Genomic DNA, 16,048 nt, shown 5'->3' on the forward strand with positions numbered 1-16,048 from the left:
TAGGGATTACCCTTTTGATGTTATGTGACTTATTATAAGTCCATCAAAACATTGTAGCAATTGGCAGATTGTTTTGTCTGTCTTTTGCAGTATTATGGTATGAAATAAAAAAAGTTGAACTTCATGTGGTTTTATTTATTTTTCGTTTTTCGTTTTCTCGTTGTTTGAAATGTTTATTTCGTAGGTTATATTTGCTTATGGTAGTCTTTTGGAGATATAAACGTCTCAATTTTTCAAGTAGCTTTTTAATACGAACCAACCCTTTGAGTCAATCACATCCTTTGAATTTGATCAGTTCAATTTGTGCGTACTTTGACTATTTCATTTATTACATGTTACCTTTTTGTTTTTAAACTAACACATACATCGATTAACTTTGACAAAGGCATAGGCATAAGAATAAATCATCTAGCGTGCCTGAATAGATTGTTGAGATTTGAACTCTGATCGTCAATGTTTCTCATATCATTTTATTGACTGATAAATCGATACCAATGGATATTGTTGATTAAAGTAACTAGTAAATTACAACACCATAGTACATCAAAAGAAAAATGAGAAAAAGAAATGGAAATATTTTCTCCAATGCATAAAATGGCATATGAAGACAACCCGAATTTTCACTAGGTGGAAACAATTATCTAGTGACCGGTTGGCTATATGAATCATCATTTCTTTTTCTTCGAATCTTTTGGATTCTCTCACATCTATCTACTATTAATTAAAAAAAAAAAAGCAAACCGTTTTTCTTCTTTTTTTTTTAATTACAGAAAATAAGAGAAATTAAACCTAAAAGTCAATGATAGGTTCACCAATTGTGAGATTTCTCTCCAATGACCATGGTAAATTGAAGAGTTTAGCAGTGATGAACTTGAATATCTTGTTCACATTAATGTTGTATGTTGCACTTGAGAAAAATAATGGTGCATTTAGTGCCTTTGCATATGCTCTTGCCTGTTCAAAGTCACATTTTGTATAATATAAGTATCAAAAACGAACGAAATCGTTAAACGGATACAATAACAATAACATATTCAGTATAGTTTCACATGTGACATGTGTCTGAAGACAATAGGGTGAACACCTTTCTGGAATAAAGAGGGTGCTTTTCGAGTTTCAATAGACCATTGACTCAAGAAAATAGTTTTTTTTCAGAATAGATTTGAAAGAAATGCAAGAGATAAGAAAGTTCTTAAAGCATTCAAAACTGTCACTCTTTATTGACACTAATTTTTAATTATTATATCTTTAGCTCAAAACTCATAATGTTATATCTGCGTAAAATGAATGATGGTCATTTAAATATTCTTCTTTGAAAAATTCTATGGTATATATAGAAAATTATACTATGTATACAAATAAAAAAAAATCATGTTTATACTTCATATATTAAATTTTGAACACTTTTAATAAACATTTTAGTTTAATCACTATTAATACAGACCTAGATCGCTTGCACATATAAACCTTTTAGATACTAAAATTCAAAATCAAGAGGAAAACAATTCAGATCGTACGCTAAGATCCGTAAGCAATAAAAAATAATGAAAATGATATATACCTGACTTGCAATTGTCCATTGAAGATCCAATGGCAATTTCACAAAATCATCAAACTTTGTCCCTATCATTACAGGAGTTGCTGTCTGATTCCATTGACGTGCTTGTTGATGCCAGCTAAGGACACTACACAAAAAACGACACGTTAAATTATACTGATAATATAAAAATTACGTTATATATATACTGTCGGTGAATATAAATTAAACGTCATACCTACTGAGTGTACATCTACTTGTGAGATCAAACATGAAAAACATTGCTACAGAATCCTTACAAGCCATTGGAATTTGAGTTGGGCCAGAAACATCACCTGCATTATTATTATCATTATTAATTAAGATCAACGGTTCGATATAAAAAACATCTCGTGTTAGCAGAGTTTTAAAAAGGACTGCAACTCAAATTAGTGCAATTTAAACAATTTATCTAATAAAAGTATTCGTAACTACTGTCACGATTCGAACTTGTGACCTATAAATTTGAAAATAACTTTTTTTTATACCTTTAACTTCCCACATGCTATATGAGATTCTTGTCCCTTTCACACATAAAGTTTTGTCCATTTGATTTACTCCTTTGGTTGACAATCCTTCATCTACTTCCTCTTTTCCTACATATTTTCTCTTCAATTTGGAAAGAAAAAATAAAAACAAGAAAAATTAGTTACATATGGATCAAAATTAAAACTACAAATACATAAATCAATAATATTGCTAATAACACTATTAAAAAATAGAATTTTCTATGATCGAGTTAGAAATTCATCTGAATTTTTTATTTGTCACCTATGGATTTCGGATTAATTCCATTGAAAATCCATTTTCTTAATAATGAGAAATGAATCTTAAACGTAACTCAATCTCAAAAGATTGTCTATAAAACGAAAACCATCTAAAATCATATGAGAAAACATAAGGTCCATTATCTCAAGGAGGATGCAAACTTGTTTACCATATTAGTTTAGTTGAAACCAATAATACTAAGAAAATTTGAAAATTTTCACTAAATATTAAATTTTGAACTCATATTTTCAAATTTTCAATGGATTCGATGGTGAGAAATTAAAAATTAAACTCATTGGTTAAATTAATTCATCTTTACAACCCACACATGTCAAAATCAAACATTTAGAGCATGAAAAACGTAACATAGAGTTTCAACATCGAATATATCAAGAACACAGATGAATCTGACTCTAACCTTACATATCCAAACCAAATATCTCGAACATGAAAAACACGATATGGAGGTTAAACCTCCAATACATATACCAAGAATAGAGATGAATCTGACTCTAACTCCACACATCAAACCAAACATCTAAAACATGAAAAATACAACATGGAGGTTCAACCTCGAAAAATGAATCTGACTCTGATACCTCATTTGAATATATATAGAAGAAGAAAAAAACTTACCAAGAAACTTGTCTTTCCAATTTGATTATCACCCAAAAGACTAATCTTCAAGGCAACAACATTCTCAGATGAATCCTTAGAATGATCACAACAACATGTGGATGACATATTCTCCGAAAACCCTCCGGGGGACGCCATCCCCGCCCCAGCTGGCGGAGATGGCATCCCCGTGGCGGCGGCCGTGGTGGTTGGAAAAGATTGATTATGTGACAATTGTCTATAATTAATAGACTTACCTAACCAACAAGCAAGAACTTTGTTCCAAAATGAATTCAAATATTTTTGTAAAATTGTAAATTTACATACTATTTTTCTTTTCATATTCAAATGAACCATTCTTCTATAACAAAGGAGCAAACGTTTAGTCATTTTTTTTCTCTTTTTTTTGGTGATTTAATTTCTTAAGGAAAAAAAAAGGCCTCAAGAGGGAGCTAATGCTTATAGTGCTTAGCTTCTTCTTTTGGCCTTAAAAGAGAGAAAAAAAAAAGACAAAGACTCTTTTGCTGAATTATTAATCATAATTTCTTTTTATTTATTTATTTTTCTTTCTTCTTCTTAGAGTTTGTTTTTTTGTGTGGAATTTAAAATAATTTGAACTTTTACCATTCATTTTATTTTTTCTATTTTTAATGTGTGGTAAATGGCTAATTAAGTTTGTAACTATTGCCGTGTAATTAGGGACGGTTGACCGTTTAAAAGGTTTAAATGAAAATATAAATTATGTAATTATTATTTTCAAATATAGTTGTCTATAGGTTGGTGAGACAAAAAAAAAAGTAAATATCTTTTTATATAAGCAAATGTTTTGTAATAAAGTATAACTATATCTTTTGCTCGTCTTTTCGATCAAGTTCGTCGCATACGACATATTTAGTGTGATTTTAATGTAGTTTACGAAATATTATATCAGAGTGAGATTTATTTTTTGTGTACAGATTCATCTTTTAGTCAAAACTGCAATATGGAGCACGTTTGAGTTCAGTGTAACTTACGGGATATTATATATCGAAGCAAAAATTTATCTCGTGCACATCCGATGGATAACAAGGTTCTCTTATCATTAAAAAAAAAAGCTTTTCCGGTCAAGCTTATCACACGAAATATATTTAATACAATTTTTAACATAATTATTAAATATTATATTAAAACATAATTTATCTAATATACATTCAAAAGATAACAACGACCAATTTTCTTTTATCGTAAAAAAAATGGAGAAATTAATAACTAGTAAATTAATTAAAGAACCGACAAATGTATGAAGAAAGGGTCAATTTTCACGTGTAGCCAATAATCATGCAACCATGTAAGGTATCTAAATTGGAAAGAGGTGCCCCACTCATTACTCATTATTTATTTTATTTTATATTATTATATATACCATAAAATAAAATAAAAATCTTATTTTCAAGAAAAAAATAATTCATTTATAAGTTTGGAAGTATGAAAATATCAACTAACCTAATTTTAAGTCTTAATATGTACCATCAGATTTCTTGGTAATGACATTGTTTATATGGATATTTTTTTATTAGTAATAGCGAAATATTATTATACAGAACATATAATATGATGTAATATGAAAATTGACTTATTTTTTAAATTGTTATGATATTATCACAGAAGATAACTATTATAAAGAGATTTGATTGTGTATTTATTTATTTTTTTAAATAAGTTTTTCATATTTTTAAATGTTAATAATACTGAAATTAAAGTTTTGTAGTTCTTTAAGAATTGTATGCTCCATTCCGTTTTATATGATACTATTACTGTTTTTTAGAGATTTAAAATAAATTATTGTATTTACGATAACTCTTTTTATATCTTTTAATGTATTTTAAATTATATAAAAAATTGTAACTTCTAGTATACTTTTTTAAAATTTTTAATCAGGTAAAATTTCATTTTTTTTTATAAGAATAAATAGTGATATTATTTTTCTTTTAAGAAAATAGAAAATGATATAATATTTAAGGAGTTTAAAATATTTGGACCCAACAATAATACATGTTTCTAATTGATTAGCGTGTTGATTGAGGGCCCGCAAGACCTACTCATGAGTTTTAAATTCTCATATTCCACGTGTATTAGAAAAAAAATTAAAATCATTTTAACACTATGAAAAATCTTTAACACGTCTAAGAAAATAGAGAGATCGATGATGATGTTGTATTAAAATGGAATGAATGAAATCAAAGTTCGTATATGATATAATCTATAAATAAGAATGTGTCATCAAGAATTAAAATATAAGTTTTATAGAGTGATTTTCGGACTTGCTATATTATAGGAGGTAGAGTGTTGGTGTACATCAGACTGAGATGGTTCGCGCATGTATATAGAAGGAGCACAGAGGCTCTGGTGAAGACGTGTGATAGGTTGACACTGATAGATCTAAGGAGAGACAAAGATATTCTAAGAAAGAATTGAGAAGAGACGATTAGACATGACACGACACGACACAATAAGATATTTCAAAAAAAATTAAAAAGAGACTATTAAATATGACAGGACACGATATATCTTAACGATCGAGAACATAAACCTAAACAAAAGTATAAAAATTGATAATTACGATAAAAGATTAATTAATAGGCGGTCGAGTGATTTCGAAATTATGTGAACCCTACAATAATACGTGTTTATCAATTGAGAGCGTGTTTAATGATTAGGTATGGCCGACACCTAATTAGGAGACATTAAACTAATTTTAATCGATTAAAATTATTGGAGGATATTCGTTTGGTTTGGGAATTTTTAGGCAATTTGACATTAATAAAACTTTATAGTATAATAATATCCATTTTTAAAAGTATATATAGCATGTGAGGGTCACTCATTCGAAAGTTTATTTATATATTTAGGAAGGATAGTATGATTATGCCTGTTTCATAATATTTGACTCGTATTAATTTGATCTTATTTTTTAAGAAAATATTTATTAAAAGACTATTTTATTAAAATTATCCTACTAATTGTATTTCAAAAATTGAAATTTGACTACTAGGAGAAGAAAAAATAGTACTAATACTCTATATAATTATTTAATGATAAAGGATTGATGTATTAGAAGAGGATACAATAAATTTTCTCTTAATTTGTTATAATGTAGAGCGAGTAAAAAAGATATTTTTAATATAAGGATCAAGTGAAACTAAACAGAACGAGTACCTTGGGTTCCTTAATTATTGATGAAATCTAACTTTTAGTCCTTGTGATATATGATTCGTCATATTTCATCTACTAAGATTTAACTAATTATAATGAGTATTTTTTATCTCTCAATGTAAAAAATATATTATAACTAAATTAGTGTTAGAAGCATATTATCCTCAAATGTAAAATAACAATACAATTCTAGCATAATACTTGGGTAATTAAACATTTGAACAATATATTAATAAATCTAAAAAAAATTATGAATATTCATGGAGATGAACCAAAGATACACATCTCAAATAATTGAAAAATTAGTTATGTTTGGTTCAATATTTTAAAAAGTAGAATTATTAGAAACAAAGGGACTGAAAATGCTAACCACATGTCATCTTAATCAAATCTCATCATCTTTCTCTTTCTCTACCAAATTTATTTTTAAAAATGGGCTCTTTTTCATACCTTATAATAATAATAATAATAATGATAATAATAATATGGAATATAATCTTAACATGAGCTAATAATAATGTCCCATGTGGGTGCACACATGTACATGTTTCATGGTGAGTTTTTTTTTTTTTTTTTTTTTTAAAAAAATAATAATAAAGAAGTTTCATTGTTTCTTCATTATGTTTTTTGGTATTTGCAATTAGGTGGCATTTGTTTAAAAAATTTGTGAATTAATACGACCAGAAATTTGAATTAAAATATTAATTCTTTTCTGAATATATATTTTTTTCACTTTGCTACCCCAACATTTGTTTTGATTCTTGCTACCTAGCTAGTTTGATACTAACATTGTATTTAAAGAATTATAAGAGACTACAATTGTAATATTCCTCTAAACAAGGTTGATGAATATTGAAAAATTTCATGTTTATAATGATTATTGATCCACTTTGATGAGAATAAATTATATTCTCTCCGTTCCATATCAGTTAATTATCATTTTATTAAAAATAGTTATTTCATATTAATTGTTCACGTTAAAAAAATTAAGTTAAAGTTTTCACATTTATTTGCAAAATTCCCAAAAAAAAATTATAGGCTTCATTTTAATGAGTATAAAAAAAGTGATACACTAATATGAAACCGAGAAAGTATTAACATGATCAGAATAATAACTATTATATACTTACAATTTCTTGTGTGTAATAGAATGATAATTGTTATTGATGAGATTAATTATGTCATAAAAACAATAATTGAATTCTTGTTATATTGTCCTTGTAAATAGGTTGTTGTCTTGTTGATTGACTTTGATGAGATTAATCATGGCATGAAAATAATAAATTGTAAATGTTAGCCAAGCAAAATGTTTTTTGCTTGATTCTGATATCATCATTGTCAAAAATTATATTTTTAACCAATAACAACGATACAATTTTATTTCATAACAAAGCATGTCAAACAAGCGATAATTTCAACCATAACTTTTGCATGTCCAATCCTTGGTTCATTACAGGAATTTTGCTATAGGCAGGATATTAATGTTACCCAATAATGAAATCGAGCTTCAAACTCCCTCACTAATTCATCCACTTGTATAGATATTTAACATACACATTACAACAATAAAAAATCAATGGCAAGTTACATCTTAAATGGATGGGAAATAATTTTTTTGGACCTTGACTACAATTTTATATATCAACTTCATAATTAATCTTGATTCTTGATCATCTTCATACAAAAATTGATACTATTACTACATTATTAGCTTTGTGGAAACCTCATTTGTTAGAGAAAACATGGGAAAATCCCTTAGCATGAATCTCCTTTTTGTCCATCCAAAATTCATCTATTCCTCTAGAATTGTTTCTTTCTTGTCATCCCACCTTTTCAACCTACTCTGAGCTGATTCCACCTACAATCGAAGACGAATGTAGAATTTATAATCAATAGATTCAGTTTTTTGCAGGACTTCCCTTATGGATTAGGCCAAAAACAACGAGTTTGGTTGAACGATTGAACCTGCTCTAGATCCGTCTCAATTCATGTTTAGCTCAAGGAAAGGATGCTCTCGCCATATTTTTTGTATCCTAAGAGCCAGTTCATCTGGAATCGTTGTCTTGTATTGATAACTTAACAAGGGGTCAGTGTACACTCTACCCTCCTTAGACTCAACCTATGAGGTTACATTGGGTATATTCTTGTTGACCAACTTAAATTTGGACTTGATTTCGTAGTTATGCCAACGTTTCCAAGAAATGATCTTAAAATAGATAGGTAACTAGATGACTTTATAATAAGCATAAGGAGTTTTGCAATTAAATAGTGTTTTGGAATAATGTTGTCTACTTCTAACAGGATGATTACAAGCAGTAGAAAAATTAAAGAGTTTACCTCTTTATTCCAATCAGTTCGAGCGGTGATCCATATTAAAATGATTGTTTGCATCACTGTACCTCCCAGCATTCCTGACCATATTCCCTGTATGCACCAGAATAATGTTGTTATCTTTTCTATAATGTTAAGACTGAGACTAGAAATTTGGTTGTGGAGAATGTTAACGGAGAATGGTGAAATTACCTTAGCGCCAAGTTTGAAGTAAAAGCCAAGAAGAGCACCCAATGGAACTCCGACAATGTAATAGCAGCCTATATTGACATAGGCCACGAAGGTTTGCCATCCACAGCCAACGGCCACGCCTTTTAAGATTTAAGTACATGAATTTTGTCAGATATGTCAACAAAGCAAGGAGTTGATTTCTCAAATAGTCACTCAAGTAATAGTGACTTTCTAAGATAATAACTATAAGTTGAGTCACCATCGGAGGGTGTTGTTTATATTCAGACCTAAATACAGAGAAACAATTAGATGGTTGAACTTGAGTAGTAGTACCAGAATTGCCGATTTCATCAATTCCCTAATTAAAGATTTTCTCTCTTTTTCTATAACGAAATCTTTTTCCTCTGCTTGTGCTTCGTTTTTCATTTGCCTTCAGTTTGTGTATTTTTGAAGGATCATTTGTTATTTGCTTATTCAAAGAATAATCAGTTGATTGTATTGCCTTTAGAGCACGGTCAGAATCATCCATTTGACAGTGTTCGACAATCAAGTAATACTATATAAGTATATGGACGTATGTTGAGGAACTCAAGGGCCAAAGATCCAAATCTTGCACTGAAACCCATAACACTTGCAATTTCAGGTGACATTGATTCTGTTATGATATGTTCTACACTTGTTCCACTACATGTGCAAGAAATTTTTCTCTACTAAAAACTCGATATATATCGCTCCTAAATCTGATTCAAATTCAATATAGTACCTATGGTCCATAAGAAAAATTGATCTGTTCTCAGTGATCAATCAAAAGGAGATTCAAAGAATTGTTTGTGGAAGAAGCAAATCATATAGTGTATTGCCCACAGCATATTGTACATTTAAAGGACACATTTATGTATTATGTTATTTCAAGTAAGGTTTCAAATTGTAAAGAGGATGCTTGATAAACCTCTTACCTGATAAGACGGGCTGAATTCCGTTGAGCATGAGAGAAAGAGCAAGCAATGGACAAAGATCCGAGACAGCTTCAGCCACGACTTCACCTTCAGTGAAGGCATAACTGATGAGATTACGCAATGCAAGAACGATGACTGCAGCAATCACTGAGAGAATGAAAGACCATGATGTAACCACGACAACAGAAAACGCTGCTGATTTGGGATGCCTTGCTCCTAGTTCATTGCTCACTCTCACACTGTTCATCAGCATGTCACATTTAAGAAAGTCAGAAAGGATATTCCCCATTTCAATCATAATTATCCTTAAAAATACATCTCAAGTTCAGCAATTTGCATGACCATTTCCATATAAACTCAAACAATTCAGTTATTGCACATAAACCTGATAAAAATGTAAATTCCCAACATGCATTAGAAAGCTTGGAAGATATCGAGAATAATTAATACACAAACTTGCTTCATTGCATTCCATTGTATGGTACAAACAAAGTATCGTCAGAATTACCAATGAGCAGCAGTCAACATTAATGAGAAGGCATAATACATAGATAGACGCCTCATGGCCTCAACTGGCAACTAAACATTTCATCTTTGAGGATGCACATCTAGACACCTCAACTCGTCTTCATTGTGTCAATTGAACACTCCAACTTACAAAATAATCATCTAGACACATCAAGGTAGGGCGCTGACAAGCCAGAGTGGGGACAAGCTGAGGTGTCTAGATCATAGATGTGCATTCTCAAAGTTGGAGTGCTTAGTTGTCAGTTGAGACCAAGTTACGGTATCTATATATCTATTCCTATTCATATACAGAAACAAAAAAATAGATTATCTGCCTCAAACGCCAATCTCAAAAAGAGTAACAAACTACGAGAAAAAGGTAAGCTAAAATGAGAACTGACCTTGCTGCTGCATTGAATCCAACTGATATCATGAAGACCCAACCAGAAATTGACATGCTTGAGTTATTCACCACCAAACACAAGGAAAGGGCAAAATGGTTAGCAATTGAAAATTTGTAACATACCTTAGATTCTACAGTTGACAAATAATCAGACTTATATCTAAATAATGAAAGAACCATCCTTTAAGTAGTACTTTTGCTATACTTCACTTATGTTCTTAAGGAGGTTAAGTTGACATTTTAACTAAAAGAGAAGTTAACTTGACTTTCGTAACGGTAAGGATGTATGAGAACCACTTTTGAAATCACACTCACCATGTGATAAGTTATTACACTATCGGTATATATAACTTAAATCTTTTCAAATATGAACAGTATTGCAATCAAATAAAATACAAGTATTAATACTCTAGTGGTACAAATTGAGTACACAAATCTAGATAAGTATTAAATAAGCTGCACTGTCAGACCTGAAATTAGGTGTGTTTAATATTGTATCTCTATTGCTATGCCATTCTTTTTCCAAAAGGATTAAATCATTAGAAAAATTCTGTCTTCACAGAACATGACAAGTTATACATGAATAAGAGAAGTTAATTTTCAAAAACTCAAGTGTTTTTATTTTTAATGACAACATTATCTAAGTTAAATTTACATTTATCAAATAAATTTAATAGTAATTTTGGAAAATCTTAATACTAGTGAAGTTTTGAATCGCGTAATCCACCCCACCTATTTTCATCTTATCCCGTGTATCAAACAACTCTGAATGTGTTAGATGAATTGGATTAGACAGAATAATAAAAAGCATGTCTCTAACTTTTGTGTGGGCTCAAACTCAAAGCAGTAGGGTACAAAGCTTTTTTCCATGCAAAATCATTTAAAAAGTTATCTCCATTATTGTTTGGTTAAAGAAAAAATGGATCTAGAAGTCTATTTTCACAATTTGCAATCAGATAGAACGTAGTGCAGGTAGATATTTTACACTATTATTTGACATGTTATGACAGGTTATTTATCATTTGTGTTTGGATTACCAAATCAAACAAAACTAAATATAAATACTTTTCAAATGATTTATAACTACGTAAACATTTTCTACGTCAAATAAAGAAGAAAAAAACGCCGCATTGTTGAGAAGGAAGAGACAAAAAATAGGATAAGCGCTGCAATAAAAAAGATACTTATCGTGAAACTTGATAAAAGTAACATGTATTGTTAACTTGTGTTTGGACATGCGATATGAAGTCATCTTCTCAAATCAGCCTTTGGATTTGTGATTTCAGATTATAATTTAAAATTTCAATTTTTTTAATGTTAAAGTTGACTAATAAATTCATATTTTATATTAAAAAAATAAATCAGTTTAAATTTTATATAAAAAGACTCATGCTCAGCTCTACACTATATGAAAAGATCTGACAACTAAATCTTCATAAGATTATATGTCATTTAAAATTTTGTAAATATACGAATATTTATTTATAAAAGGGACATTGAGATATAATGTATGCATCGTAAAATATTTTAATATCTTGTTTATTAACTATAATTTACTCAATTGGAGTAAAAGATCATGAACGTAAATATTCAAGAGTTTGAGTTTTTCCAATTGAATTGTAAAATCTTACTAAATATATATTTTTAAAAATAAATAGAAAAAAATAGTAAAACAAGCAAATTTGCTCAAATTTAATGGGAAGGAATACAGTTTTAATGGGAATGGAATCTGAGAAAGAGTAAAAAGACCATGAAATGTACTTTGTTTTACCTTTTTCTTATGATTAAAATAACTAAAAATTAATTAATAACTAATTTCAATATTAATTAATGAAGGGTAAAATTGAAAGTAACATTTTAAAAGTAGTCACGAAAATTAAACAATTAAGTTAATTTGCAAAATGAAAAATGTCACAATAATTCAATTAATATGAAATGAAGAGAGTACTATGTTAAAAAGATTTTTTTTATATATATTTAGTAACTCTTTAATTTCATTATTCTACTCTGATTTATTTAAAATTATAAAACTCAAAAGATGTTTTGGTACAGTATCTCTCTTACAATTCTATTTCTTATTAACCTTTGGTCAAGCTTTTGCAATAATAAAAGTGTAAAATGCTTATTTTTAAAAAGTAAGGCATTTAGCCAAAATTTTGGAAGAAAATAAGTACAAATAGCAGAAGTTAATAGATAAAAAAGTCTTCTTTTTTTTCAAAAAAAAAAAACATGTAATACATTTAAAACACTATAAAAAATTCAATTGAACACTAATTGGCGCTCAAAAGTGTTCTCTAAATATATTGTTCAAACACAAACTGTTTCTCGCAAAAATAATTGGCAGGGAGTTTTGTTCTTACCAAATAGAAAGAGCATCCAAAGCCACTTCAGGATTTTCAAGCAAGCCAGCAAGAAGCACCACAATCTGAAAGTACCAAGTCTCCAAGCACAGCATCACTGCCGAGGCCGCCGATAACTTGAAGAACTCCGGCAAGCCGGTAAACGCCATCCAACTGAACCCTTTCCATGTCTGTTTACATTTTTCACTCTTCACAATGTACACAAATTGGCCTATAACAATTATCCACCACGACAAACTCAACACCAATGACGCCCCAAGCAACCCGAGCCCAATCTTAAAAATCACCACCCAGCTCAACCCCAAATGCAACACTAACGTAGCAGCGGAGATGTATGCACTCGGGGCTACAATGCTCTGAGCTTGAAGGAATTTCTGAATCGGAAAATTAATGGCGTAGGCAAATATCTGAGGGATTAAACCGTACACAAACAATGCCGCTGCTGCTGCAATTCTCTCAGTTTGGCCTATGAATATTAGAATTGGCTTGCAGAAAATGTACACTATGGTGAGTAAGATTCCTGTTAGAGTTAACAGAACTGTCGATCTTTGAAGATAAACACCAAGCATATCGTATTTCTTTGCCCCAAATGCTTGACCACATAGTGTTTCCACTGCACTTCCCATGCCCAACTGCCATTTACAAACACACAAACGTAAATTACTAGAAATCTTAAAACTCATTTGATTGACTATATGAAGTTTCACATAATTACGGGAAATCTTAGTTTCACATAATCGATGACAGTTTGACACCCCACCTTATGGGAAATCTTAGTTCAACATAATTGATGAAAGTTTGACCCCCACCTTAGGGGGGCCACCTTGGGGGAAATCTTAGTAGCTCGACTATATGAACTTTGACATAATTGACCTTACGGGAAATCTTAGTTTCATGTATGTAGCTCGACTATATGAACTTTCACATAATTGATGAAAGTTTGACCCCCACCTTAGGGGGGGGGGCACCTTATGGGAAATCTTAGTAGCTCGACTATATGAACTTTGACATAATTGACCTTACGGGAAATCTTAGTTTCATGTAAGTAGCTCGACTATATGAACTTTCACATAATTGATGAAAGTTTGGCTCCCCACCTTACTGAAAATCTTACTTGATTGACTAGCTTAACTTTTATTTAACGTAATCTCTTCCCCTTACCTCATTTTTGAGGAAAAAAAAAACATATTTCACGAAATAGTACAATTTCACCTAAGACTAAAAATAACTCTGATTATCCAAAATTTGTTCGAACTCAGTAACTTTTGCACATATGCTGTATTTTTATTAATAAATTCATAAACTATATATAAATATGTGATTGTGAATCGAGTATACGAACTCATAAACTTTAAATCATGAATCCGCCTATATTTCTTCCTATTTTCATCATTTTTTTCCAGAATAACTTCAATTTTGTGACTCAGACAATATATCAAACATGTTATCTGCATTAACGAAAACCATACCATAAGACCATACGCGAAAACTTGAATCCCTGTATTTCCAAGTGAAGCAGCAGCAAGCTCAAGATTACCCAAGTGACCGGAGAATATCTGAGTCGACATAGACATGATGTAATTAATCATGTAAACCATAACCGCCGGAGCAGCAAGGAAGAAGAGGAGCTTCATTTCTATCCATGTCGCTAATCGGAGTTTACTCCAGAGAGTTATTTCAGTGTCCAAAAGCACAGTTTCGAGCTCGTTGCTCGATTCAAAATTGTGAGTTTCAGATAATTGTGGTGATAATGATGTTACATTGTTTTGTAGAAATGGCCGGTAAATGTCGTTTTCCGGCGAAGCCATCAATTCCGGTGACTGAAGAAAGAGGATAAAGTTGAAAAAAAAAACTTAATAAATGTAGTAATATTAGTGAGTGTGTATATATATATAATATATATAGAAGGAAAATAAACAAACGTAAGCGCTTATGTGATTCATATTTTTGGGATATAAATATACCACATTGTAACGGAGCTAAAATTTTTACGAAAAAATTCAAAACATGAAAAAGCAATATTCCTTCGTTTCTAATTAAATATCATCTTTACTAAAAAATAGATGTTTTTATTAATATTCTCTTTGTTCATATTTATATATCGTTCTTACTACATGTTCCTTGGTTTTCTCTCCATTTTTATTTATACGTCGTTCACACTAAAAATAGATATTCGTTAATACTTGTCATTTATAAAATCAATACATAAATACTTCATTATTCTTCCTATTTTACCATTGAAAGTTATTATCCTTAAAAGTATGAATTTGATCTGATATAAAAAAACTAAATGACTAATTCATGTTCAAATAATAATTTTATTAATTAATTTATGCTCATTTATTAAAAACTTAATTTCAAAAGAATATAAAATAAAATTATACGATAAACTTAAGTAATTTTTTAAAGAACGTAAAATTTAAAATAATAAAATATAAATAAAAACAGAAGTCTTAGAATTTTGCCATACCTAGGTGGTCGGAGTTTCCAATTTGGCTACATAAACCAAATTCAAACTTGGTGTTCTAATTAATTGGTCTATTTCTTTATAATTATCGATCGAACTTTTTGGATTTTATAAAATTAAAATAGTATAAGTCAGTATTTAATGATTAATTGTCACTAATTTATTATATAGTTAAGATCTCGCATCAGCAGACAGCAGTCTTTATCTACCAACTCTGCAGTTTCAGTCCGTATTTTAATGGTTGGTTGTCACAAATTTTTAGAGACTGCGCGATTAAGAATAAAAATGTAATTTAATTTTCATAAAAATTTATTTAAAAAAATAATAAAAAGATAAATAATTTTAGAAATATTTTTTCTTTGTGAATAATTATTAAAAATAAAAATGTAATTTCATGTTAACTCTATCAAAAATAATATTAAGAAAATGAAATAGTTTTAGCATCTAACATAAATTTACCAAAAATAATAACAAGAAAACTGAATAATTCTAGAAACATTTCTAGTTATTGCAAAGTCTATTTACTGTTACTTTCATTAGTTCCTAATATTTTGTATATTCAAGATGTGCTTAATCAACTTTAATTAGGCTTATTTCACTACAAACAAAGTCAAGCTCTTGTTTAAGGGAAACAAAAATATGATTTGGAGAACACAACAACATCATAACCACTGTGTACGAAGACCTTATCCCTCCCTACCT

The 16,048-nt window shown here is 29.6% G+C and overlaps 2 protein-coding genes across 2 annotated transcripts; both read right to left on the reverse strand.

The window, feature by feature from the left end:
* Positions 1-444: 444 nt before the first annotated feature.
* On the reverse strand, positions 445-3,487 carry LOC107005737 (septum-promoting GTP-binding protein 1-like). Its single transcript, XM_015204389.2, has 5 exons — positions 2,981-3,487; positions 2,065-2,185; positions 1,776-1,872; positions 1,562-1,685; positions 445-954 (listed from the first exon to the last, which is right to left on the reverse strand). The coding sequence occupies exons 1-5, from the start codon at positions 3,347-3,349 to the stop codon at positions 790-792; spliced, it is 876 nt and encodes a 291-aa protein (XP_015059875.1). The 5' UTR covers positions 3,350-3,487; the 3' UTR covers positions 445-789.
* A 4,061-nt stretch (positions 3,488-7,548) lies between these two features.
* LOC107007550 (protein DETOXIFICATION 40-like) lies at positions 7,549-14,755 on the reverse strand. Its single transcript, XM_015206216.2, has 7 exons — positions 14,349-14,755; positions 12,880-13,511; positions 10,518-10,574; positions 9,610-9,848; positions 8,675-8,793; positions 8,489-8,575; positions 7,549-8,009 (listed from the first exon to the last, which is right to left on the reverse strand). Exons 1-7 carry the CDS (start codon positions 14,685-14,687, stop codon positions 7,944-7,946), a joined length of 1,539 nt encoding a protein of 512 aa, XP_015061702.1. The 5' UTR covers positions 14,688-14,755; the 3' UTR covers positions 7,549-7,943.
* Between the last annotated feature and the right edge of the window lie 1,293 nt (positions 14,756-16,048).

The sequence above is a fragment of the Solanum pennellii genome, chromosome 12 (genome assembly GCF_001406875.1).
Source record: "Solanum pennellii chromosome 12, SPENNV200".
NCBI lineage: Eukaryota > Viridiplantae > Streptophyta > Magnoliopsida > Solanales > Solanaceae > Solanum > Solanum pennellii.

Bases quoted from the DNA above. Each gene is read 5' to 3' on its own strand.
- LOC107005737 (XM_015204389.2), bottom strand. From the start codon at position 3,349: ATGACTAAACGTTTGCTCCTTTGTTATAGAAGAATGGTTCATTTGAAT. The intron at 2,186-2,980 runs GTAAGTTTTTTT...TCCAAATTGAAG, and splicing joins TTGGAAAGACAAGTTTCTTG to AGAAAATATGTAGGAAAAGA. The intron at 1,873-2,064 runs GTATAAAAAAAA...ATAATAATGCAG, and splicing joins TAGCATGTGGGAAGTTAAAG to GTGATGTTTCTGGCCCAACT.
- LOC107007550 (XM_015206216.2), bottom strand. From the start codon at position 14,687: ATGGCTTCGCCGGAAAACGACATTTACCGGCCATTTCTACAAAACAAT. The intron at 10,575-12,879 runs GTAAGAACAAAA...GAATAACTCAAG, and splicing joins TTGGATGCTCTTTCTATTTG to CATGTCAATTTCTGGTTGGG. The intron at 8,794-9,609 runs GTAAGAGGTTTA...AAATCTTAAAAG, and splicing joins AATTCAGCCCGTCTTATCAG to GCGTGGCCGTTGGCTGTGGA.